This window comes from Diuraphis noxia, unplaced genomic scaffold (assembly GCF_037042655.1).
Source record: "Diuraphis noxia isolate RWA-SAM2 unplaced genomic scaffold, SU_Dnox_SAM2 contig0002, whole genome shotgun sequence".
NCBI classification, from domain to species: Eukaryota; Metazoa; Arthropoda; class Insecta; order Hemiptera; family Aphididae; genus Diuraphis; species Diuraphis noxia.
In genome coordinates this window covers 15,653,579-15,677,697 of record NW_028301712.1, presented here as the reverse complement: position 1 = coordinate 15,677,697, position 24,119 = coordinate 15,653,579, and the positions used below count along the sequence as shown (strand labels likewise).

The following is a 24,119-nucleotide window of genomic DNA, read 5'->3' as shown; positions in this document are numbered from 1 at the left end:
GAACAGATATGACACATTCCTTCCATGATACTGATATAAACCGTTTTTTTTTCTAGTGATATAAACCGTTTTTATTTACTGTCTGGTACGGCCTCTCTATATTACTCTATGATTTCAGTGGCGACGGGTATATTATGATAGTGATAGTGTGATAAATGACAATATTGATTAAAAAATAAAAATTATCAAATACTTTATTTAAAAAGTAATTTAGCCAAAAAAAGCTAAAAAAGGCAATATTGGTTTGGTAAAAATGCTAGTAAAACATGCACCTGCTAGATGAAGAATTTTATAGCTAGACGACTATTAAAAAAGCTAAGTCTAGCTATAAAATGGCTAGTTTGGCAACACTGCAAGTGGTGATAAGGTCGCGGTATCACCACACTCTTATTGATTTACATATTTATGTTTTTCTTCCAATTCGTGCATCATTTTCCATTTATAAGATTCTATAAATAATAATTTATAATTCAATATGATTCAATGTCTATTTAACTCGAATTAAATGATATGATATCATTGTACCTATACAAAAAACGATTCTGAGCGTAGACTGTTTTGCTTTGGACCACCCAAAAGTACCAAATACATTCACTTTCCTATCATAAAAGATGCTGAATAAAATCATATCATTTTTAGTGAATTAAAAAAAAAGATACATTCATCGCTCAACTCGAAATCTAAAATCCATTAGTTACTTTTAATGTATGAAATGATTATTATTTCGAAATATGAATAAAAATCTGACTTAAACAAATATTATTTTAGTGAAAAAACTTATTGATCGACATGTCATGCTCAGAATTTAAATGATCAATCATTAGAGTTTTCTTTTTAAAATTAAGATTAATGCAACTATTACATTTTGAAAAATGTGATTTTTCAAGAATAATATTTTCTAATTTGTGGACATTTTTTTTATGTCTCTCTAGTAAGTATTTCGTTGTAAAGGTTTTACTACAAATATCACAAGGAAAATCCAAAAAGAAATAACATATCGCGAATTAAAAAGAAGTTATACACTAACTAATATTATAATATTAGTAATATAGATCAGATTTTAGCGTATCATATTCACCAGTGAATATTCAGAAATTCCCACTTATTGATTATTATAATATAGGTTAGGTTTAAACTTATTTTAATTCTTATCAATTACCGGTGGTCCAAAAACATCAGTGATACTACCGAAATACATTAAATATTGCATATTATAATATATTAATGAAATTTATTTTTGATTATTATAATATAGGTAATTGTTATTAATTGTTTATTGTATTAAATTGTGTTCGTAATAAACTGTTATAAGTATTATTCTATTCAGTGGTGTTAATTTATAAGTATAATGGATTTAACACTAAGTAATTACATTAGGAGTATGACTAAGGAAGTTAAAAAAAGGTACCTAGAAAAGATATACAATATTGACTCCCATGATCCATATTTTATGCTTAAAGATCCATCTATTAAATGGTCTAACAATTTAGATTTAGTACCAGATGTAACATATCCTGATATATTTAATTACCTTGTTTTAACTAAAAGTGCATACACTTTACAAGAGTTTAAGGCTTATAAAAGTTTAGAAGCTTATAATTTTTTTGTAAGTGGATGGATATCCAATGTTAAATGGCTTGATATTAATAATAATACGCTTGTAGTTTCAGAGGTAAGTTTATATGCTTAAAAGCTCCTATTATAAATGTTTATTTTGCTTGGTGTAATTTTGCTTCTGCTTTTAACAATTTATAGGTGAATCATTCTCAACGGTTGAATGACACCAAACTTATACCATGGCTTATTTTAAAAAAGTCGGGTGATGTGTTAGCTGCACACTGTACTTGTATGGCTGGTCTAGGAGAATGTTGTTCGCATGTTGGCGCTGTTCTATTTTTTCGGCATAAATGCAGTTTGGTTCCCACGCGAATTTTTCGATTTTTTTTTTTCCAAAATGTGTGTTTCACGACACTGAATACAAAAGTCTAATTCCAAAATTCTCGCAAATCATTATTTTGGAAGTTATAGCCATCCAAAGTTTGCGATTTCACGTATTTAGTATTTACGCATGCATGCGCGCAAACCGGCTTTAGATACCCACTTTCTTACGTTTTCGTATTCTCGCCTCTCATTTATATGTTATTTTATTTTATTACAATATTATCTAAAGTAGTTTGATGAAAAATGTTAGATTATACCCTATAATTATATTTTTGTAAAAGTTATATTTAACTTATTAGTTTTATGTAGATATCTACCTCATTATAATTTTAATTAACGAGTTTCAAAAGGCAATAGAACTGATAATGTTTTATTTTCGTTTTAAATATTACTTTTTGAAGATTGCTATGTTAGTACCTACAAGCGTACTCCAGATCACTACAGTTTTTGTTACAGTTACGACAACATATCATTTTAAAATGACATCTATTAATTTTATTGAGTTGTATGATATATTTGAGCATAAAACCAATGGCCCCGTCTCAATGAGTGTTATACAAAAATTGCAATCGTGGAATTTGTTAGCCCGTGATGGTGTATTAAAATGTAAAAATGGTCATTATTTACAATTATACAGCGATATACGTTCTTTAGACGGGTTTAGTTGGAGATGTAGGGCACCTATAAATAAACAAAAAAACAAATGTGACTATTATCGATCGATTCGCATAGATACATTTTTTCATAAATCGCATTTGTCGTTATACCAAATAGTATCGTTTGCATATTTGTGGTTAGAAAACGTGTCACTGTCATTTATTGTTAAACAAATTCGAATTTCTCAACATACTGCTGTAGATTGGTCATCATTTCATAGAGAAGTCGTCTTCGAGGCTATGATTACGAATCATAATAAGATAGGTTAGTTTAAACTTAAATAAATCATTTTTTTATAGTATTAAAATAATTAATTCATATAATAGGTGGAGTCGGACAAGTTGTTGAAATTGATGAGTCCAAATTTGGTCGAAGAAAATATAACCGCGGGCATCGTGTAGAGGGGCAGTGGATTTTTGGTGGTGTTCAGCGAGAAACTGGGGCTTGTTTTTTAATACCCGTAGAAAAGCGAGATAAAGATACCCTATTAAGAGCAATCAATGATTGGATCTTGCCAGGGACTACAATTATCAGCGATTGTTGGAAGGTAGATTTAGTTTTTACTATGTGGGCTGTGCCGAGGGATATTGTGGTACTGAGTTGTGATATTGTGTTAATTTGTTTTACTAGAGTTATCAATGTTTGGAGGATGAAGGGTATGTTCATTTAACAGTGAATCATTCCATTCAATTCAAAAACCCAGAAACCGGAGCACACACTAATAATGTTGAGGGAATGTGGCGTCACGCCAAGGCTTCGCTTTCCCAATATTGTCGTAAAAAACGGTTTTATGGTGGATATTTAGCAAAGTACATGTTTTTGAAAAGGTGTCGTATATTAAACATTGAACCTCTAACGGAATTTTTTAAACTTGCTGGTGAGCTGTATAACTCAAAAGAAAACGATGTTTTGATAAGTGATGATGATAAAGACTCTTCTTCTACAGGAACGGATGACGATTAATAAAATATTGAAAAATTTAAATAAAATTAAAATTGCAAAAAATGTTTGTTTTCAATAACCCTCCCCATTCAAGTTTGATTTTTTAGCCCGGGGGGTTTGAGGGCCGAGCCCACATTCAACGAGAGGTCCGTAGGACCTCGAGTTTGGTGACTGGAGCTGGCAGGCGGAGGGAGCTACTTATACTTATTTTACTTTATCTGGCCATCAAGTCCGGCGACCGGAGCCGATAGGCTCCGGGAACCGGGGGTCCCTTGAATTTAAAGACATGAGTCATTTGTGTTAAATTAGTTTCAGATTACTTGTTAGGTCATCAGGCTGCCCGCAGGGCAGGGACGCTCTCCCCCCCGCGACCCCGGAGGGGTCGCCCCCCCCCCCCCCCCCCCCCCCCCCCCCTCCCCCTCCCCCCAGGTTTGCTATTTAAGCCCCGGGGGGTTTGGGGGCCGAGCCCCCATCCAACGAGAGGTCCAGAGGACCTCGAGTTTGGCGACCGGAGCCGACAGGCGAAGGGAGCCACTTATACTTATTTTATTTTATCTGGCCATCGAGTCCGGTGACCGGAGCCGATAGGCTCCGGGAGCCGTGAAGTTTATTGACTTTAAGACATGAGTCATTTGTGTTACTTAAGGTTCAGTTTACTTGCTAGGTCACTTACCTACAGCGAACGTGCGTATATATTGGCGATGTGCACGGCATTAAAGTAGTGTTGCGCGTATATGCGTATAAACATAAAATCGCAAACTTTGGATGGCTATAACTTCCAAAATAATGATTTGCGAGAATTTTGGAATTAGACTTTTGTATTCAGTGTCGTGAAACACACATTTTGGTAAAAAAAAAATCGAAAAATTCGCGTGGGAACCAAACTGCATTTGTTCCAAATACTCGAATACTTAATATGAAAGATATATTTTATATTTTGATTTGTGTCACTCTATTCTTTCAAGGGCTACAACAAAGATTGTTACCAATTCATAAATATTAAATATTGAGCGATATATAACAAATAGTTTGAAAAGTGAACAAATTTCAAATAAATATAATTTTCATTCAAGCAAAATCATGTTAAAATATTTAGTTCTCATTTTGATCATTTAATTTTGTTAACCTATAAATTGTATTAGGTACCACTATAAAAACAAAGTATGTATGTTATTGTATATATTTTACATTGGCAGTTATTTTTAGGGTTCCGTACTTCAAAAGAAAAAAACGGAACCCTTATAACATCACTTTGTTGTCCGTCCGTCCGTCCGTCTGTCAAGAGCGTTTTTCTCAGGAACGCGTGGAGGTATCAAACTGAAATTTGTATATGATACTCAGGTCTACTGTCCCTGGAAGCTGTAGAAAAATCAACCTTCTAAGCCAACGCAATCAAAAGATACAGCCATTTAGGCCGCAAATTTCCGCAAATTTTCGAAACTCGCACGGGAATCAAAACCTACAGGGTACTTCCCGTGAACTTAGAATCTTGAAATTTCGTACGAAGTCACGTCATATAGTACAGATATAGGAAAAATTACGAAAACCGTAAATTTTTAGTTTCATCATATAAAAAAAAAATATTTTTTTTTTTTTCAAATAATTTTAAACTTCTAATCCTTTTCCTCACGAACGCGTATTTATGATCCTCCAGCTTTCCATATTTTGATGTTATAAATTTAATTTTGCAATAAAAATACCATAACTATGACTCGATTGTCGTGATGGGTGAACTTTTACTTATATACCTACAGGTTTGTACGGACTACGGAACCCTCGGTGCGCGAGCCAACTCGCACTTGACCGGTTTTTTTTTTTATAAATGTAATATGAAAACTAATGGGATGAATGGTGTGGTGGTGTGGGGGCTTTGCGGCTTTGCCTCTATGGGCCAGTGAGCTTTTCACTATTTGTGCACCCCAAAAAATATTGGTCTAGTTGCGCCCATGAATTTGGCATTAGAAGTTCTTTTCATCACACATTATGGTAAAAATTAATTTAACATGATAAATGTTTATTCTAAAATGTTGTTGTGTGTTGAGGTATATGTTTCATTACTCATAAACTTAATGTTCATTTTAATCGAACTTAATTTTCAATAGCTTATGATTAAATTCTATAATTCTCAAGCACTGTACTAAGGGGTGGCGAGGGAAGGCTTTAGTCCTCTCTAAAAATGGTCCAACCCAAATAAACCAAATATAAAAAATATAACATAGCCCCACATGTTATTTTTATAATAGATAAATTATTATTTTTAAATACTTATAAAATATATTTTTTAATTTTTAAAAATTAACAAGTATTTTATTTATTTATTAGTTAGTTTATTAAGTAACTACTAAAAACAATAATTTAATTTATATTGATCAAACAAAAGTAAAAAGTACCTAGTTCAATAATTCAATCATAAAGGATCATCATGTTATAAAACTAAAATTAAATATACTTTAATTTGTACATCATTTTTAAAGTTTTTATTTGAAGTCTGTATTTAAATATTTCCTTATTTACATAAAACAAAACAGCCTTTTAGCCATATAGGTAACATTATTAAAACATTGTACCTACAATGCATATATTATCTATTGAGAACTTAGAATTAAAAAAATTTGGTATAGTGTTATAAAATTTAAATGTGTGGTATATGTTAAAATAAATTAAATTATATAATTAAGTAATCTCTTTTGTTTTTGAAAAAAAATAATGCATAAAATGTATCTGCTCAGCTCAGAATCCCTTGAAAAAAAAGTTTAGTGCCAATGTGTCATTATACTATTATATAGTTAAGTACAGTATAGTGTAGGAATATTGCAAGAATTTGGATTTGTTTTTTAAATTAATGTATTATTTTGATTATTCTGTTTATTAAACACAAAAGAAATTCACTATATCAATTAATTATTTTATTATCATTGTAGCAAAATACAAACAAATCTAACAAATTTTATATACTTATACAATTAAAGCAATTATAATATTTAATATGCCTTATTATACCATTTATTTTGTAATTTGTTGTTAGTATATTGATAACCATTAGTTATAATTGATAAGCGGTAGTTAGGTTTTTAGATATTTTAAAGGCGAATAAAAAGGATTTTAGTATTTTTATGTTGGCAAAGTTGGTCGGGTAAAAAAAAGCAATATCTTATGCGGGAATTTTATTTTTCCAATGTTGGCTAAACTGATCTCCCGAATTTTGATTTTGATGATATCTGCTGTTATCAAAATCGGGAAATCTGTACCAGCTGCCCCACTCGAGCTGCTCGCCTGCTCGACGTCGACTCTTCGACCTTCGTCACTTCGACAGTAAAGGTGGTAGTTATGTCTTGTGCGTGTTGTGTGTATTTTGTACTACACTTGTAGCCCGTTTTTTGTAGACTTAATTAGTATAATACTATAATTACTAATTTCTGAACATGTGTTATTTCATGACGTTCACTGTGTTTTTTTTTACCAGTTTAAATAATAATGTTCATCGTATTTTCAATATGATAGTATTATAATATGAGTTTAAAGTTTTAATAACTAAGTTGACAATTTAATAGCTCCGTGGTACAATTTGTCGTGTAACAGTTTTCAACCATCATCAATTATGGTAAATTTTATTCATTAATCACTGACTTATCGCCATGCAGTTCTGAATCCGTGCTTACGTAAATCCAGTGAGTCTGGCAATTATTTCTTTTTGTGTTCGAACTATGCTGTTTTCTCCAACTTTTTTTTAAAAAAAACGACATCACGATGTTGTGTTTAATGTAATGAGTAATGACACACGAGTTGTTTTGTTTTTGTTTTGTTTTTCGCCTGATTAGGACACGTCGTAAAGGTTTCACATTATATGGACTGCGTTTTATTGTAATTTTATTTTTTTACTAGTATTACACTTGTCAATTTCTCGATTCAACTGGATGAAATTGACCTGTTATGGATTTACTTACGTAGAAGTCCGACTATAGTGTGGTATTTGGATATCCATTTTGATCGTGTTGTGGGTCTCTCGGTATTGCTTTTCTCGTCTACAATGATGCGTTGCAGGTAAGCAGTTATAACCTATTTTACCTATTAAATAGATTGTTGTCTATTGAGTCTAACAAATTAATTAATTTAAAAAATTAAAACTACCTACCAATTTTATTATAATCTTGAGTGAGCTCTATTATTATCAAGATTATTTATTATTTTTTAAAACAAGGTACCTAGTTGTAGTTACTTATAATATAATACCCATGTATTTTATTTTTTGGAACAAAATTACGTAATTGTGTAATTTAAATTTTTTAATGATTGTTTTACTCATATGGTTTTATGGAAATTGTATACATTTGCAGATATTTTTGGTATAAAAATTATGGATAGATAGGTAGGTATTATGGATGAAAATATGATTATTATAATGAATTTAGTTTTTTGATATTGACTTTAAAAAATTGGAACAAGATACATAATACAGTAAAAACTTTTTATGAAACTCGTTACAACGAAAAACTCTATAGGTATAGGCCGAGGTATAGGCTTATATTGTATGCTATTGTTTGTAGTTGGCTTGTAGAATCATTTGGAGTGTTAATTTGTTTGTAGTTGGCTTACAGAATCATTTTAAGTTTTAATTGTTTGCAATTAATTTGCCTCACAATTAATAGAAGGTTGTAATATATTTTGATTCTGATAAAACAACATTTTATTCTATACATCATATAAATCTGAGACAGTCATAGAACCTTCCCAATCAGTGTTTCTATCTTTAGTCATATAAAACTCTTGAAGAAGATCAGGTTCAATATATTTTTAAAAAATTTTAAGCTATAATAAATTAGTTGATTGTTGTGTAGATTTTCTAGTTGGACATTCTTTTAAAGAACACTTTGTATAAGCTACATTATCTGCATTCCATGGGAAAAGTCCACACACTCGAAATCCAGACTTAATGGAGTTAATTAAGTTGCTATTATTTAAAATTGTGTGCAATACTGTAGGAACATCTTGTTTGCATATTTCTTTACCATCATTATCAACTCTCCATTGACGAACTGTAGATTTACACTTAGCTTTTAATGGAGCAAAAACTGAAATGTCAAGTGGTTGCAGGATGTGTGTGGTAGGTATTTGGAAATAAACATACCAAAATTATTTGGTTTTCTTTGCAGAACTTACCTAAATGCAAGAAAACAATCACAGGAAGTTTAATTTTACTACTCACCAAATATGGATGAAATACATTACTAACATATTCATAAAATGCTTCACCTGTCATCCATCCAGACTCCAGAGTCAGTTTTTCCAAGTCCCCAGTAGCTAGGAGCAGATCAAGCTATATCTTGGTTCATACATTTATACTTATACACTGTCAAAGGGAGGCAGGCATGCCAACTCATTTTTTACAAACTCCTTAATGTGGGTATTAAATTTTCCCTATTTTATCCATGATAAGTAATTGAAAAATTAGATGGGGGGCTCTGCCCCCCACACCCCCCTACTCACCAACAAAATAGATTACAATAATTATATTATTCATAATAATATATTATTTCATTTATTTCATTCAATAATTCACCAAAATAATAACAGTTACCAAATAGGTAGGTAAAATAATTTTTAAACCTTATTTTTTTTTTTACATATATTTAATGAACAAATAAACAGACAGTTTTCTTTTTTAATAAGACAATACATAATAAATAATTATAATTAATCTGTTTGCAAAATAATTATAGTTAACAAGTATATAATATAGCAATAATAACTATTGCTAAATGTTTTTTTAACAATATTTAGTGCACTGCACAGATAAAAAGAAAGTTTTGCTTTTTTCATAGGTATATAATATAATATAATAATAACTGTTGCTAAATGCTTTTTTAACAATATTTAATGAACAAATAAAAATAAGGTTTTCTTATCCTCATGGTATAAAACGATAAAAATAAATAATAATAATAATAATAGGTAGTTAACAAGTACATATAATAATAACAACTGTAAGAATGCTTTTTTAACAATATTTAGTGAATAGATAAAAAGAAAGTTTGTCTTTTTTTCATAAAACAATACAAAATAAATAATAATAGGTAGTTAACAAGTATAAAATATAATAATAACAACTGTTGCTAAATGCTTTTTTAACAATATTTAATGAACAAATAAAAATAAGGTTTGTCTTATCCTTATGGTATAAAACGATACAAAATAAATAATAACAAGTCTTTAGTAAAATAATATTGAGGAACATGACAGATAAATAGTAGTAATAATTATAATTATTTAAAATTATACATACTTTTATTAAAGAGATCAATATAATCTTTATCATATTTCATTGAATAACAATTTGTATCTTTAATAGCTCTTTTACTATGTAGTAAACCAATTAAATTCGATGTATTTAGGCGATTACGTTCTTTAGTTTTTATCATATTTATCATGGAAAAGATTCTTTCCACACAAGCAGTTGAGTGAGGTAGTGTCATGATGTTTTTTACTAAAATAGTCAATAAGGGAAACATAACTGAGTCGTTCCCTTTTTTTAGAGACATTATTTTAGACCAATATTCATTTACATTAGAATTAATAACTTTCTCTTCTAAGTCCATGATAATTAACTTCCTCCACTCCCTGTCAACATCATCTAAATCTAAATTTTTAAACAATATTGGTAGTTGAGAAGCCATCGGTCCTAAAGTTGTTATTTTACCACCATGAATTATTTTAGGGTCAATCATTTTGAAATGTTGTAATACTTGCATTGATCGAAAAGGAAATCTTAAATTAATTTGCTTTGCAGCTTCAACATAAAAATTTAAGCATCGTGTCTTCAATTCGATTACATCAGTTGATTTAATTTTATTTTCGGCTAACAGTGTTGATAAAGTTGCTGACACTTTACCACCAATATATATATCATCATTTGATAAATACAACTGAGGATTTCTATAATTGATTTCATGGCAACATTTATTTTGAATATGTATCCTTTTTATAAAACAACTTAATATCTCTTTATAAATGGAAGAAATTCTGTCATACACCACATGAATTTTGATATCTTCAGATTGCATTTCCAAATTCAAATCAATAAAAAAAGGCAAAACAAAAGATAGAAATTGTAAATAAACAAAGGTCATTGGAGCTGTAATGGTATTCAATATTGTTTCTGCGTTTGCAATTTTGTCTTCCAGAGCAGCCTGAGTAAAATATAATTTTAAGGCAAGAAATTGTAATATTAGCCTTTCAACAACTGACAACAGAGATAACCATCTGGTTTGTGACGGATGAAGCATTTTATGTGGTTTTAATTCCAAATATATTTGAAACTCTTTAAAAATGCTCAACCTTTTTGGACTGTTGTTGATGTAATTGTGTACATCCCTAGCAAAGTCTTCAACATATCTGGGTAACATCAAACATGCATAAGATGCACAAAGATGGAACGAATGGCATATACACGTCATCACAAATAGATTGGGAACATCATTGGTTAATTTAGTCTTCAAAGAGTTGTTAACACCTACCATATTGTTTGCTCCATCACTAGCATAACCGATCATATTATCTTTGTACGGGATATTGTTTTCCACAAAAAAATGTATAACATGCTGGTACAACGATTCTGCAGTAGCACTTTGTATTTCGATTAAAGTGACAAATTCATCTTTAACCGAAAAATGATTCCCAGTATTTTTTACTAAACGAACAACAACTGCTAAATGCTTAAGTGTTGATCGATCTGTACTTTCATCAAGCAATATTGAGAATTTGTTTACTCTGAGATCATCAATTATTCGAGACTTACTTAGGGCACCAATAACATTCGTAACTAAAGATGTCGCCTTGGTTCTCCCACATTTAAGTTCCTTGGCTATTTTTGAATCTGGACATGCTGCTTGTACCAATTTTGGTAGATGTTCCATTATTGTGAACGGGATGTTGTGTTCCGCAACAAACCCAGCCATTAAAAGTTCACAATGTTTTACCTATAATAAAGTACACTGTACTTAGTATAATATAAATGATAGTTATTTATTATTATAACAACATAAATGAAATAAAAAATTTACCGATTCGTTCAATTTTTTACTGGTTGCAATTGAAGGTAATGTTAGTAGGGTTTGTTGTTTATTACATGTTGACATTGAACGCTCATGTTTCTTGGTTACAGCATGTTTTTGTATCTCTGATTTTCCTGCGACACCATCAATATTGCACGGAGTGCAGTGAAAACTATATATACCTTTAGATTAAATTGAAAATATAATATTAATATAAGGTTTACTAGTTAAATAATTTATTACATACCTACTGTTTTTAGACTTAGTGAGCCATCCTTTAAATTTTTGTTCTCATTCCCATTCAGGGCAATATTTTTGACGATAGTAAGGAGATGTTAGTTTTTTTTTTGGAGGAGTCCTATGTACATCTTCGTCGTCCGACATTTTAGAACAATAAAATAAAATAAATAAACAAAATAAATTATAATATGGCAATTAACAATTTTTTTTTATAGGTTAGTACAAAGTACTTGAAAGTACAATATATTTTATATTATCACAGAAGAATTATAAATTATAATATAGTATATACAATTATAATTTCAAATACTTGATAACCATATTAACCGTAAACCATAAACGTAATCATTGGAGGTAAAATAAATCTTATCAATAACGATATTATCAACGTGATCCATACGACAAGTTGTTAGTTGTTTCAGCCTCCAAAACATTATATCATGGTAGTTTTTTTTTCGTCAAATACACTTGCAGAAATCAATTAGACACATTTTTGTATGATGATATACGAAAATCCCTAGATTTAATCGATTTTTAAATAAATTTCCCGTGTCCCTAAATGTTACAAGAATTCCCTAGAAATAGGGAATATTCCCTGTGGTTGGCATGCCTGAAGGGAGGGGCTATTACATCAGCAGCACTTACAGTTATCAATGTTGTTATATTTTCTTTATCTGATTTGGCATAGGATTTGGCTGGAGTACCATACACATCAATGCCCCAACGAAGAGTGTCGTAACCACGGCTTAAGATAGAATGGTTGCACATCGGGCTATACTACGCAATATTAGAAGGTGGTATACGAGAGTTCTTATCTAACAAACGAAAAAGTGAACTACTACTAACGCTCTTGGTGGTTGTTAATTGGTACTACAGTATTAAAATATTCCCATTTCCCGCCATAATATTAAATTATTGCATTTTCAATAATAAATATAATATAATTGAGTTAATAAGTAACTCAATTATTATAATCACGATTCACTGATCTCATACTCTATCTATATAATAATTAAATGACAATGTTATGTTTATGTATTATCTTTTAAACGAAATCTCATCACTGTAGTCTGTGTTTGATAATTGGTTTTGTGAATATTCAATTACGTTTATTGCCTTTTTGGTCATTATGCCTAATTATTGTGCAATTCACGAGTCACATTGTGCGTCCAAAACTCTTTTTGGCGTTCCTAAAGAGGACGAAATAAAAAAACATTAGGAGGATGCTCTAGGTATTAAATTTAAAAAAAGTTTTAGAGTGTGCGCCTCACATTTTAAAGAATGGGATATTATTAGCACATGGGAGTCTGGTGAAGGACTTAATAAGTACACCATAAGTTTACTTCTTTATTGAGCTACATACAATAAGAATTTGTTGTATTATGAATGATATGATATTATTCAATACACTATGTACCTATGTGTTAAAATATGTTGTAGTCTGTAGGTATTATTTTAATTTATAGATATGCTTAAAAAAATACAAATTAAGAAAGGGAGCAATTCCATTAAAATTGTGTGAACCAGAAACTTCAGAACCCGCAGTGGACCCAGTGGATATTGGAGTAAATAGCAATTAAAATTTGCTGATAGATATTATATCTTTTACTAATAGTATAGAGGCTATTACACACATTGCTATTTACGAAATAGTAAATTTTAAATTAGTGTTTATTTGTTTTGGGATATAAAGTTTTATTACATATGTGAAGCCACTATAAGCACCTTATTATTATTGATGAAATAATTTTTCATTTTATAATTTGATGAGTTTGAAACTTTAAAGGATTATCGGATTATCCATAAAATTTGTAAATTACTAATTAGTACTTTTTGAATACCACAATATAAAATAAGAATAGAATTTTGATGATGTATATGTAAGCAACTAGATAGCGGTGTAACGTAACTTTTAACAGATTTCTGATAAGAACAATTGGTGATCACAAAATAATGACTCGTTGTGCAACCATTCTATCTTAAGCCGTGGTCGTAACTCACTTTTACGAAATGTTCAGGAAATACAATATAAACATTCAAAAATAAAATCTTCTTCTGGTTTTCAAAAATTGTAAATTTAATAATTATTTTTGAAATCTTTCAGGTTCTTTCTTAAAATCCACTTATTCTATTTCCAGATAATTCTTTTTGTTGACCATAAAAAATAGGTTTAAAAAAAAATATGATAGTTATCTGAAAAAAAACTGAACTCTTCACTACCACTTTCCATCATAATTTTAATAAACTTCAATAATCATGTTGATATTTCATTTGAATCTCTATTAGCATCTGTTTCAGTCCACATAAAACAATACCCTTGTTTTTGCCCAATGTCATAAATGGTAAAATTATAGCTGGCAAACTTTCACTTGTAGTAGAAACTACTAACTTCACTTTGCGGTGAAGTTAACACTTTCTGTAAATCAAATACAGCTACACAAAATTTGGGATCAATTTCAGCTCTTTCTTTATCTGCTTTTTTAATGTTTCTTGCTAATGTCTTGTTCAAAATATGGTCTTCATAAGAAATTTGTAGATTATTTTTTTCTTCATCTCTGGCTAGTAGTTTTTACTGTACACACATCACAAAGATCTTTCTTCTGCTTCAAAAAGACAGATTAAAATCATTATTAAAAACATCATTATACTGCCTAAAAGTGGCATTTATTGCAGTAGAATTAGTAGGTTTTTCTTTCATCCATTCTGTGTACAATCTTTACATTTTTGAAACAGATAGACCAGTTTCAAGATATTCCCTTTTTGAATCTTGTCCGAGGGGCAAACCAGTATTGAAAATTATGTACACCAGATTACTGATTATCAAGATTATCATGATTATTTAAGATTACCTAAGATTATCATATGATTATCAAGATTATCATAGATTATCATAGATTATCAAGATTATCATAAGATTATCCAGATTATCAGAAATTAACATTTTAAAAAATAAGCGAGGAAATAAGGTTACTTTGAAAATGTTAACTAGGTACTATAATTCAGGGGTGTGTCCAAGGAGGGTTTTTGGGTCTGGACCCCCTCCCTGTTTACAAAGAGAATTTTAATTCTTAAGTTTGAATGAATACTTTTAAACTTATTAAAAAAAATTTGGACCCCCCTTGAAAAATTCCTTTGTATTCACAGGGAACAAATTAAATGCCTATAGCATTTGTAAGGTAGAAGTTTGAAAACCTTGGTAATCATCATGAAAAGAAAAACAATTTTTATTACTAATTAATTATAATAAACAACATTTTAATTAACAATACATTAATTATAATCGAGATTATAATTTATATATGGCTTAGATAAAAAGAAAACAAACATTATAATATCATTTATATTTACCTACCATAACAAGAATAATAAATATGAGTATGAATTGAGTAATAATAGCGAGTACTTAACAAATCTATCTTAAAATACTTAGTATTTTATAGTACCTTTAAAACAGTCTTATGTTTTAATTATAATAAACATTTTTTTAAATAAAAATATATTCATTATGATAATTTTGGTATGATTTAAATAAAAAAAAAACAAACATAACATTATTTATATGGTTTAAATAAGAAGAAAACAAACATAACATAATTTATTTGTACCTATCATGACTGGAATAAAAAATATGAGTAGGTATTGAGTAATAATATTGAGTACTTAACAAATTTATCTTAAAATACTTAGTCTTTTATAGTACCTTTAAAAACAGTCTTATGTTTTAATTATAGTAAATATTTTTTTATAACAATATATTCATTATGGTAATTATGGTATGATTTAAATAAAAAAATAACAAACATAATATCATTTATATGATTCAAATAAAAAGAAAACAAACATAATATTATTTATATGATTTAAATAAGAAGAAAACAAACATAACATAATTTATATGTACCTACCATAACAGGAATAAAAAATATGAGTAGGTATTGAGTAATATATTGAGTACTTAACAAATTTATCTTAAAATACTTAGGGCCGTATTTATAATCAATTCCCAAGTCTATTCTTATCTTTTACTTTTAAAAGTAATGCTTAATCATAAGTATTCATAAACAGGCTTAAGTCATACTTTTAAAAGTTATAAGCAAAAGTAATTCTTATTCTTATTTTGATAACCAAAGTCATGGTCACACATGGTTATTGATTGTTATCACTCATTATCACTGTTATCACTCACGAATTGTATATTATTATACGATATTCGTTTTTATGTAAATACATTTTCAAAAAAATATCATTTTTTTAAATACGACTAGTCAAAATGGGTAAAGGACTTGCCTATTCAGCATCCGAAAAATCTTTAATTATTGAATTGATACAATTAAATAAAGTGGTGGAAAATAAGAAAACCGATGCATTTAGCATTCACGATAAAAACAAAGCATGGGAAAGTATACCAAAACTTTCAATGCGAGTGGTGATCATCCAAAAGTGAGTTGAATTTTAAATATTATATTTTATGTTTAATCATTGTTTAACGTTTTTAGTATTCTGAAGTAGAAGACGTGTATTAGATAGGGACTATACCTATTTTGATTATCAAAAATAATATTTAGACAACTTGCTAAGTTCCTATTGATGGTATTATATAATTGTTGTATCTACTTCTAAGATTAATTTATTACCAATTATTTATATAATATAATATGGTAAACCATGGTAGTTTTCTATTAGTGATACGAACAATTTGTTAAAATTAATTTCACACCCCATCATTATTTTAAAACAATTATATTATTAATTTATTTGATTTTAACAATTTATTATTTATTTATAATTTTTTTGGAATCAATCTTGCAAACTGCATATACAAATAATACATTATTTTAGGAACTTCCAACATTTTTGTTACATTTTATATGTTAGTAGTCTACTATAATAAAATTAGCATATTTTCAATTTTTTTACTATTTACTAATTTTATAGAGAATATTAAAAAAAATATTGTTTTATTAATACCTAGGTAGGTTATCATTTAATTTTTATTTATTATAATAAATTTACTCACATGATAATAAATTACCCTTTGGAATATTTTTATTTTAACTTAGGCTTTAGGCATAAATAAAAATAAAATAAATGACCTCCATATGACCATATAATATGGTGATTTCTATTGAAAATTATTTCACTTACCTGAATCTGTTAAAAAATTCTTTATCGTCATAAAAATCAATTGGATTTTGTATGTCTCTAATATATCGTTTAGGAACACGTTCATTATTTTCTTCAGCACGTTTGTAAAAATTAACTAATTCTACAAAGTGTATTATATCCATATTTTCAATTTTTATAAAACTAATCAATGTGATATGGTCAAAAACAAAAAAAATCATGAACGTACCTCGTATACAATATCATTATTATTAAAAGAATTTCTTAAGCATGGTCAAGACCAGTCTTTTTAAAATCTTCTGAATAAGTCATACTTTTCATTTTCTTAAGCTCGAGTACTATTTATGAATCTCATTTAAGTCATAAGCATGACTTAAGCAATACTTATTCTTAAGAATCGATTATAAATACGGCCCTTAGTTACCTAACTTAGTTTGTAAAAAATCTAGAATTTAATTATAAGTGCTACTTTTCATTTACATCAACACTCCCAGGAAATTCATAAATAAATTTTCTATTGCACTGTATAAGTTTTGGTTCTGGTAGAATAGCTAAAATCATATCAATGGTAACACTTGATAAGTCATTCTCTTTTATAGAAAATTGGGTTTTTTGATAATTTTCTTTTTGTAAACCCTGTACACTGATACATCTATTTTGATTTTCATCCATATGGCTTACACAACATATGTATGTAAATTTGGTTTTTTTTCTATTACCACCAATAAATTGTACTAATAGAAAGTCACCAGTTTTGATATCTGTAAATACTGGCTTCCTATATTGAACTTCAGTGACATCATTTAAAACATTGTCCAATAATATGTCATCATCTTCATTGTCATCACACAGTTTTAGTAAATCATTTTCAACATCAGAGTTTTCATCCGATGGCAAAAGTAAATTAGGTGATTTTGAAGATTTATGTATATTTAAATCATGTTTTTTTTGTTTTTTAACTTTCTTATGTTCTAAATTATACTGTTGCTTCGATTTTATACTTCTTTTACTAAGTTTTACTGGTGGATTTTGTTCGGTGACATTCAGAAAACGACGAAGACGATCGTTGCTCACTCTATGGATTTTATTATCAAGCAACCAACATAAACTTGACTTTTTTATTATCATTTGTTTTTTATTATTTAATGTAATACGTGTAAATTCAGTATCTGAGTTTTGATCATCTGTTTGAGTAACAGTTATAGTATTTAAAAACTGTTCGCAATCAGAATAATCTTTTAAATTTAAAATATCACCAAAATGTCAAAACTTGGATATTTCACATAAATCTTTACAAGTGTCTTCTGATATTATGTCAACTGTTGAAGAGTTATTTAAATTTATGTTGGTTGTTGGTGTGATATTATGGTGGTCATCTTGACATTCATTGTCATATTCATCGCCTTGTATAGATGATTGATTATTCGCGATTGAAAGCGGAACAGGCGCTGCCTAGTGGAAGTCATCAGAACTATTGTAACGGGGAAGATGTATAGTGGTCCGCACACGCGAAGTACGAATTAATACGTTATTATTTATTTATTGTAATTCATTTTAATATTTTATGAATATATTATAATTATATTATTATTTTGTATGATGGATGATCATACTTATTACCTTAATAGTAGTCTAAAAATACAAATTAATAAAACCCATAAGGCTTGTTCTGTTCCACAGTGTTCAAATAGGTAGGTAATTGATACAATTATTTACATTTATTTTGGTGTAATTCAAAAACGAATAACTGTAGATACATGAAAATTTAACTGAATCTTTACATGTTCATTTTCTACACACCATACAATTTTTAAAACATTTTCACTCGTTATGAGTTGTTTTATGGATATTTCAGTTTTCATTTTTTTTTTTTTAGTTGTCAATTATTTTGTAGTTAAAAATGTATTAAATGTTGAACTTTTATGGCTAAAGATTGAACATTTTAAAACAAGGTTCTAAGTAATTAGGTTATAATAATATACTATAAATTACTTTATAATTTATACACAATATTGCAAATATACTTAGTAAATATCATAGGTAGGCTGACTGACTGACCGTCTTCGCTCAGAATTGTTTTTCTTATACAATGATATTATATTATTGAATTAAAATTTAACACAATACATTACAGTGCCTCACCTGTAACCTACTGTACAGCAGAGCAACACCGAATTTCATTTACCGAATTAAACATTTTAATAAAATATATTTAAATGTAAAACTTAAATATAATTAATATTATAATTTATAATATTGGACACTGGACACTATAGTTAGGTATGCTGTATAATATAATTTATATTATAAAAAAAACAGTAAGAAAAAAAGTGGAAAGTAAACTAGAAACACTGTCTAAACAGCATGGGCCTTGGCCGTTAAGCGACCATGTTCCCCGTTAGCCTTATCATTAGTATCGACTAGGGCGCTACCTATATTAGCTTTCAATCGCGAATTATCTATGTTAGCATCTTTATGTCTAGTCAAAAATTGAGGCTCTTCAAAGGATTCCGTAAACAATGGTATACCTAAAAATTAAAATTATAACACATTATACACATTTTATCTAAATTTTTATTATTTTTTTGTTACCTAAAATGTTGGCCATTTCCTTTACATCACTAAGGGATGAAGTACATATATTGTCAATTACAGAATCACTCATTGTTTCATAAGTGGCAGTCTCAGTTACAGTTGAATGAAATTTGGAAGCATTAATGAAATGTCTACTATGTTTATTGAACCGAGGAAAATTGAAGTTGTTCTGGTGATTCGATGAGCTGTCTTGATCAGATAGATTTTTGTTTTGAACTTCCACTTCATTTTCATGCAAATCATTCTGAACTGAATTTAATAACTCTATTCTGGTTAACCGGTTTAATATGCATTTGTTGCAAAAAGTGTTGTGATATTTTCTTTATCAGAATTAACCTGTTCATCATAAATATTTGAACCACGTTGCCCTAGTATAAGGTCTCCTTTTGGTGCCAAGTAAAAACATGTCTCATCCATGTTGAAAACTCTCTCTGGACATTTCAACACATTAACATGTTCTTCTAATAAATCATAGACTTCAGCAAACCATTTCCGAATCTTCTCCTCTGTAACTGAACCCCTTGCTCTATTCACATATTCAGCATGTTTTTGTGACAAACATTTATTACGGTTCATGAAGCTATAAAACCACTTTTTACCTGGACGGTTTTTTGTAAAAGGTGTCTTCAAATTGGCTTCATCAACTATTTTTTTCACAGAATTTAAAACACCATCTCGATTTATTGGAAATCCCATTTTGGCACATGTAAGAATCCAATCTACTGATGCTTTTTATGTATCACTACCAAGTATAGATGATACTCCACCATGCCCAATTGATTCTGTCGGTGACTTACCTTCAATTTTATTTCTCAATGTAGTACGAGGTACCCTAAATGTCTTACTTGCTTCAGATTTACTCATCCCTAATACAACAAATTATGTTAGAACTTTAAACAGTCAAATTATACTTTACTATTTACTATTTACCTTAATTGATTGCATCTAAAGCTTGCCTTAACCTTTGATGGTGAGTATAAACATCTTTTTGGAGTTTTAAATTTATTTTGAATTGTTGTGGGAGACATCTTCCTAAGGTATAAAATACAACACTAATTAGTACATTTATAAAATAATTCATATTAGACCCATGCAATTAAGTTAAATTGAAAATTTTTAAAAGTGGCCATTAAAGGAACTACATGAGACTCCATGTATGGCCATCGCTTGTCCATAGATAGATTTTTCAACGAAAAGGAGTTCCTTTTATGGCCAACTATAAAAATGTAGTGTAAAATAAATTATACTTAGAAACAATGGTATAGTAATAATTTGATTAATTTTACATACCTGATGGTTCATTGACAGCAATGAAATGTAATTTTATCCTTAAGAAAAAAATTTGAAAAGATTTACATTTCCTTAACAGTTTAAATAAGAAATATGAAAAATTATGAGATAAACATTTTGTAACAGTGATAAAAAAATAAAATCGAGGGAAAATGCTCCGATGCATATGTATTAGGAATCAGTGTATCCAACATAATATTAAATTACAATAATATCATGTTATGGTCTAAAATTATGCTAATAAATAATATATCAATTTTAAGTGGCCATAGCTGGTGTACTGGCTATAGATGGTGCCATGACCCTACTACTTTAACATGTTGGGCAATTAAATCCCATTGCCTAGTATAGTCACCTAATTCCCAATATGCATCAAATATTGCTTTACGATCAATATAGTTTAGTTTTTCATAACATTTACTACGGCACTTTAGTATGCATGGTGGTCCCATTTTCTTTTCCTTTATTAGTTTATTTTTTCGGTTCACATGCTCTTTCCCTTTGTTTAGGAGAACTTTTGACTTAACATCTATCCAATCACCATTGTTTTTTGAGCGTTTTCTTTTTAATACTTTTTCTGATGATGGTACTGTCACTTTTCTTTTGCGTTTCATTATAGGTGTAGTATTTTCCTAAATAAAATGTAATTAAATTAGTTTAAATTAAACAGTGGTACCTAATTATATTTAAAATGTTATACATATTATTTTTAATATTATAATTAATAATATTATGATTTATGATCAATTAATACAAATTTAAATAAGTGATATTTAAATAATTAGCACGTCAAGCTTAAGTGCAGTTGACAATATTCATAATAATTAAAAACAACTTAATTATTTTTTTTATAATATTAAGTTATAATTTAATTTATTTTTACAATTTTAACAATTACTTTACAATTACTTACAAGAGTTACATTTTCAACATCAGACAAAATGCTTGCATTATTGTTTTGTAGATCTACAGGTATATATTCAGGATCTTTGTCACTATAGACGTATATCCGTCTTAGTTGGCCGTGTATCATTTGCGCATCGTCTGCTTACCTGTACCAAATTATCGTACGTCAAATGCGCATCAATATTCTAAACAATAGAAGGGTATAACGAACTGTGTTAGGTACATGATGTATAATATTATATAGATGATAAATAATTTAAGATTTTTAAAATTAAAACATAATTTATAACCATTAACATTTTTTTGTTCAAATTTTGGCAAAATTCATCAAAAACTCGAAAATGTAAGTTACAAAATTACATTTTTACTTAGTATATTGTACATCATCTGATTCATATATGCAATATTACGTGAGCAAATTTAGAAATGAGCAAAGTTTAAGACCAAAGTCAGAAAAAATTGCATTTGGGGTACACATTTTTTTTTTTCATTTCTATTGTTGAATAATTTTGATATGCAAAATGATGTAGGACCTTTTAAAAGGTCAATGCGCAAACGATGTTAACCCAAAAACCGAACGATGCGCAAATGTCTTATAAAAAAGGTTTAAATTAACAATAGTGATGCGCAAATGATAACCAGCGTCTTAGTTACGGAATTTTAAAAACCGGAAACAACCAAACAACACAATGGGCTTTACAAAACACTATATCAGCTCTGTCTCTTTTTGTGTGATAATAATGATATGATTTATTTAAGTGATAATGCATGCCACTCTCTCCTAAAGACCGTGTTCAAGGCCACAGTCACCAGATTTTGCCATTACACACAGTGTCTATACCCTGATAATAGAAGGTATTTTCTCGTGCACAATATTCATTATACCCGTGGTAACTGGTAGGTAACCCTAAATGGTAAGTTATGGTCATCCATCTTTTTCATCATAGATACTAATTATACCATGATAAAATATTTTATCATGGATAATACTATACTACTATCTAACTTTGAAATAAAAGATATATATATATTTATATGTTGTTGGTATTCTCATATAAAAAGTTACGAGGATAGGTTAAGTTAGGTACCTCGTACAAATGGTCCAAATTCTCGTATGAGTACGAGCAGCATTTTTTTTCTAGCATTCTTATTAAATCATTTCAATTTTTATGGTGCATATTATGAACAGATAGAATAATAAGTACCTACTAAAATTATTTCATTTAAATTTATCTATTCAAAAATTAATGAATTAAAAAATGGCAATTTTTATACATATTATACTAAATTCTAGTTCAAAGATACTTATTATCGATTTATTATTTAACTATAATTTTATAATTATAATTATTTATTAAATTAAATTAATTGTATTTTAGGAAGTGCAGAAAACCCTGAAAATAGTACCAAATGTGTGGATAACATTATAAATGAAGATATGAAGATACCTAAATCTAAAAAGTTGACAAATTTCCAGAGCAGTGAGTATTACTTAAATATTTAATACATTTTTCAAACAAAAGTATTTTTTTCTAGCATTCTTATTAAATCATTTTAATTTTTATGGTGCATATTATGAACAGATAGAATAATAAGTACTTACTAAAATTATTTCATTTAAATTTATCTACTCAAAAATTAATGAATTAAGTATTTGTATGAATTGACCATTATTATCTTTTATTTTTAAATGATTAATATAATCTATAAATGTTGTACACATTTGTTAATTTCTTGAAAATGTTCTTTACAAATTGCTTTTTTAGCTCCAAAACATTTTCCACTTCTAGAGTTTAATATGTCAAAGGATTTATTAAACATTTCTATAAACAGAACCGTAGCGTCTACTCCTGAAAACTCTTTCAAATTCAGGTGATCTTTACAGAATGTTAGGGCATAAGCCACAGATTGGCTAAGAGGCTGGGTAGCAAGCTTAACCTTCATTTTATGTTTGAAGAAAAGTATTATGTTGTTTTCTGATTTTATTGTACAGTTTTAATATATTTACCTGTATCAGTGTAGGGTAAGATGGGGTAAGATGACGATGTTAAGCTCCTACGATTTTTCCTGGCCACTGTAATTACATTTAAGAACTGAAATCTGTATGAGAATTTCTTTCACATCTTGCTTATTATTTAAAATTGTTTTCAATTGACTCTTTCATCTTTAAATTGACGAAATACGGGTTTCCCTAGAAAATGTAATTTTCGTCATCTTACCCCATGGCTGGGGTAAGATGACGTATGGTATGGTGTAAGATGACGAACAAAAACTGGGATTTCAAAACATAATAAAAACCTTTATTAACGAGTAACTTAAATACAGAACTTCACTAGTACGCTCGTATTTTCGTGGCATATTGTTGCTTGAACCACC

At 28.8% G+C, this 24,119-nt stretch overlaps 4 protein-coding genes across 10 annotated transcripts in view; 2 read left to right on the top strand and 2 right to left on the bottom strand.

Annotated features, from left to right (window-relative positions):
- The first annotated feature begins 1,931 nt into the window (after positions 1–1,931).
- LOC149058156 (uncharacterized) lies at positions 1,932–3,864 on the top strand. Its single transcript, XM_089221008.1, has 3 exons — positions 1,932–2,862; positions 2,925–3,145; positions 3,229–3,864. Exons 1-3 carry the CDS (start codon positions 2,307–2,309, stop codon positions 3,559–3,561), a joined length of 1,110 nt encoding a protein of 369 aa, XP_089077134.1. The 5' UTR covers positions 1,932–2,306; the 3' UTR covers positions 3,562–3,864.
- A 2,945-nt stretch (positions 3,865–6,809) lies between these two features.
- Positions 6,810–24,119, top strand: part of LOC107170766 (uncharacterized) — a 164,172-nt gene continuing 146,862 nt past the window's right edge. For 2 of the 4 annotated variants that reach the window (XR_016190132.1, XM_015520959.2), the window contains exons 1-3: positions 6,810–7,208; positions 7,423–7,581; positions 23,123–23,224. Coding sequence is in view for 3 of the 4 variants with exons in the window: in XM_015520959.2 (XP_015376445.1) it covers positions 23,182–23,224 (43 nt within the window). In the remaining variant the exon portion in view is untranslated. The remainder of the gene's footprint in view (positions 7,209–7,422; positions 7,582–23,122; positions 23,225–24,119) is intronic. The other 2 variants (XM_089218728.1, XM_089218729.1) reach the window with 2 other exon arrangements.
- On the bottom strand, positions 9,504–12,112 carry LOC149058155 (protein ZBED8L-like). 2 transcript variants are annotated; one of them, XM_089221488.1, is made up of 3 exons: positions 11,836–12,112; positions 11,598–11,770; positions 9,504–11,513 (listed from the first exon to the last, which is right to left on the bottom strand). In XM_089221488.1, the coding sequence occupies exons 2-3, from the start codon at positions 11,670–11,672 to the stop codon at positions 9,801–9,803; spliced, it is 1,788 nt and encodes a 595-aa protein (XP_089077614.1). In that variant the 5' UTR covers positions 11,673–11,770; positions 11,836–12,112; the 3' UTR covers positions 9,504–9,800. The 2 variants fall into 2 exon arrangements, with proteins under 2 accessions (XP_089077614.1, XP_089077615.1); XM_089221489.1 differs by having other exon boundaries at positions 11,598–11,760.
- LOC149058154 (uncharacterized) lies at positions 16,868–20,407 on the bottom strand. 3 transcript variants are annotated; one of them, XM_089220238.1, is made up of 2 exons: positions 19,545–20,407; positions 16,868–19,480 (listed from the first exon to the last, which is right to left on the bottom strand). In XM_089220238.1, the coding sequence occupies exon 2, from the start codon at positions 18,078–18,080 to the stop codon at positions 17,418–17,420; it is 663 nt and encodes a 220-aa protein (XP_089076364.1). In that variant the 5' UTR covers positions 18,081–19,480; positions 19,545–20,407; the 3' UTR covers positions 16,868–17,417. All 3 variants share the same exon structure in this region; 2 of them are coding, with proteins under 2 accessions (XP_089076364.1, XP_089076365.1).